We start from the raw sequence: 836 nt of genomic DNA, 5'->3' as shown, positions 1-836 counted from the left end.
TCCGTACCTGACGGGGGAGTTGATCCCTAAAGTGACAACGAGCTAGAGAAGACTGCTAAAATTCCAGAGCCAGTGGAGGCCCCAAGGCCACCACCACCTTTTCCCTAGAGATTGCAGAAAAAGAATGATGATCGCATGTTCAGCAAATTTCTCTCCATGTTGAGCCAAGTGCAATTGAATATTCCACTTGTTGATGTGCTTTGTGAAACTCCAAAGTATGCTAAGTACATAAAAGATATAATGGCTCACAAGAGAGGATTAACTGAATTTAAGACAGTTGCACTTACTGAGGAGTGCACTTCTAGGGTCCAAAATAAGCTCCCTCAAAAGCTTAAAAATCCTGGCAGCTTTACGATTCCTGTGCGCATTGGTAATATTGATGTGGGTCGTGCTCTTTGTGATTTGGGGGCAAGCATAAATTTGATGCCCCTATCGTTGTTCAGGCAATTGGGTCTGGGAGCTCCAAGGCCAACTACTGTGATGTTGCAGCTGGCTGACAGATCGATAGCACACCCTGAGGGGGTGATTGCAGATGTGTTGCTGCAAATTGGGAAATTTATCTTCCCTGCTGATTTCATTATCCTCGATTATGAGGCTGATGAACTGGTCCTAATCATATTGGGGCGACCTCTCTTGGCTACTGGTGACACAATTATCAAAGTGAGAGAGGGAAAGATGATCTTGAGGGTAGATGACGAGGAAGCAGTTTTCAATGTCTACAAAGCAATCCAACTTCCCCGTCACTATGAGGATCTTTCCATGATATCTGTTGTTGAGGCTGATGAGCAACTTCGTGATCCAAGTGTATATCTAGACGATTCTCTAGAGAAAGCACT

The 836-nt window shown here is 44.5% G+C and overlaps 1 protein-coding gene across 1 annotated transcript; it reads left to right on the top strand.

The window, feature by feature from the left end:
* Positions 1-240: 240 nt before the first annotated feature.
* Positions 241-804, top strand: LOC109222383 (the record flags this gene model as incomplete). The annotated part of the gene is made up of 2 exons (XM_019386748.1): positions 241-381; positions 490-804. Coding segments are annotated over exons 1-2 (456 nt in total), but the record flags the coding sequence as incomplete, so codon positions are not given.
* Positions 805-836: the final 32 nt, after the last annotated feature.

The sequence above is a fragment of the Nicotiana attenuata genome, unplaced genomic scaffold (genome assembly GCF_001879085.1).
Source record: "Nicotiana attenuata strain UT unplaced genomic scaffold, NIATTr2, whole genome shotgun sequence".
Taxonomy (NCBI): Eukaryota; Viridiplantae; Streptophyta; class Magnoliopsida; order Solanales; family Solanaceae; genus Nicotiana; species Nicotiana attenuata.
The sequence above is the reverse complement of the archived record's forward strand: the minus strand, read 5'-3'. Positions and strand labels throughout refer to the sequence as shown.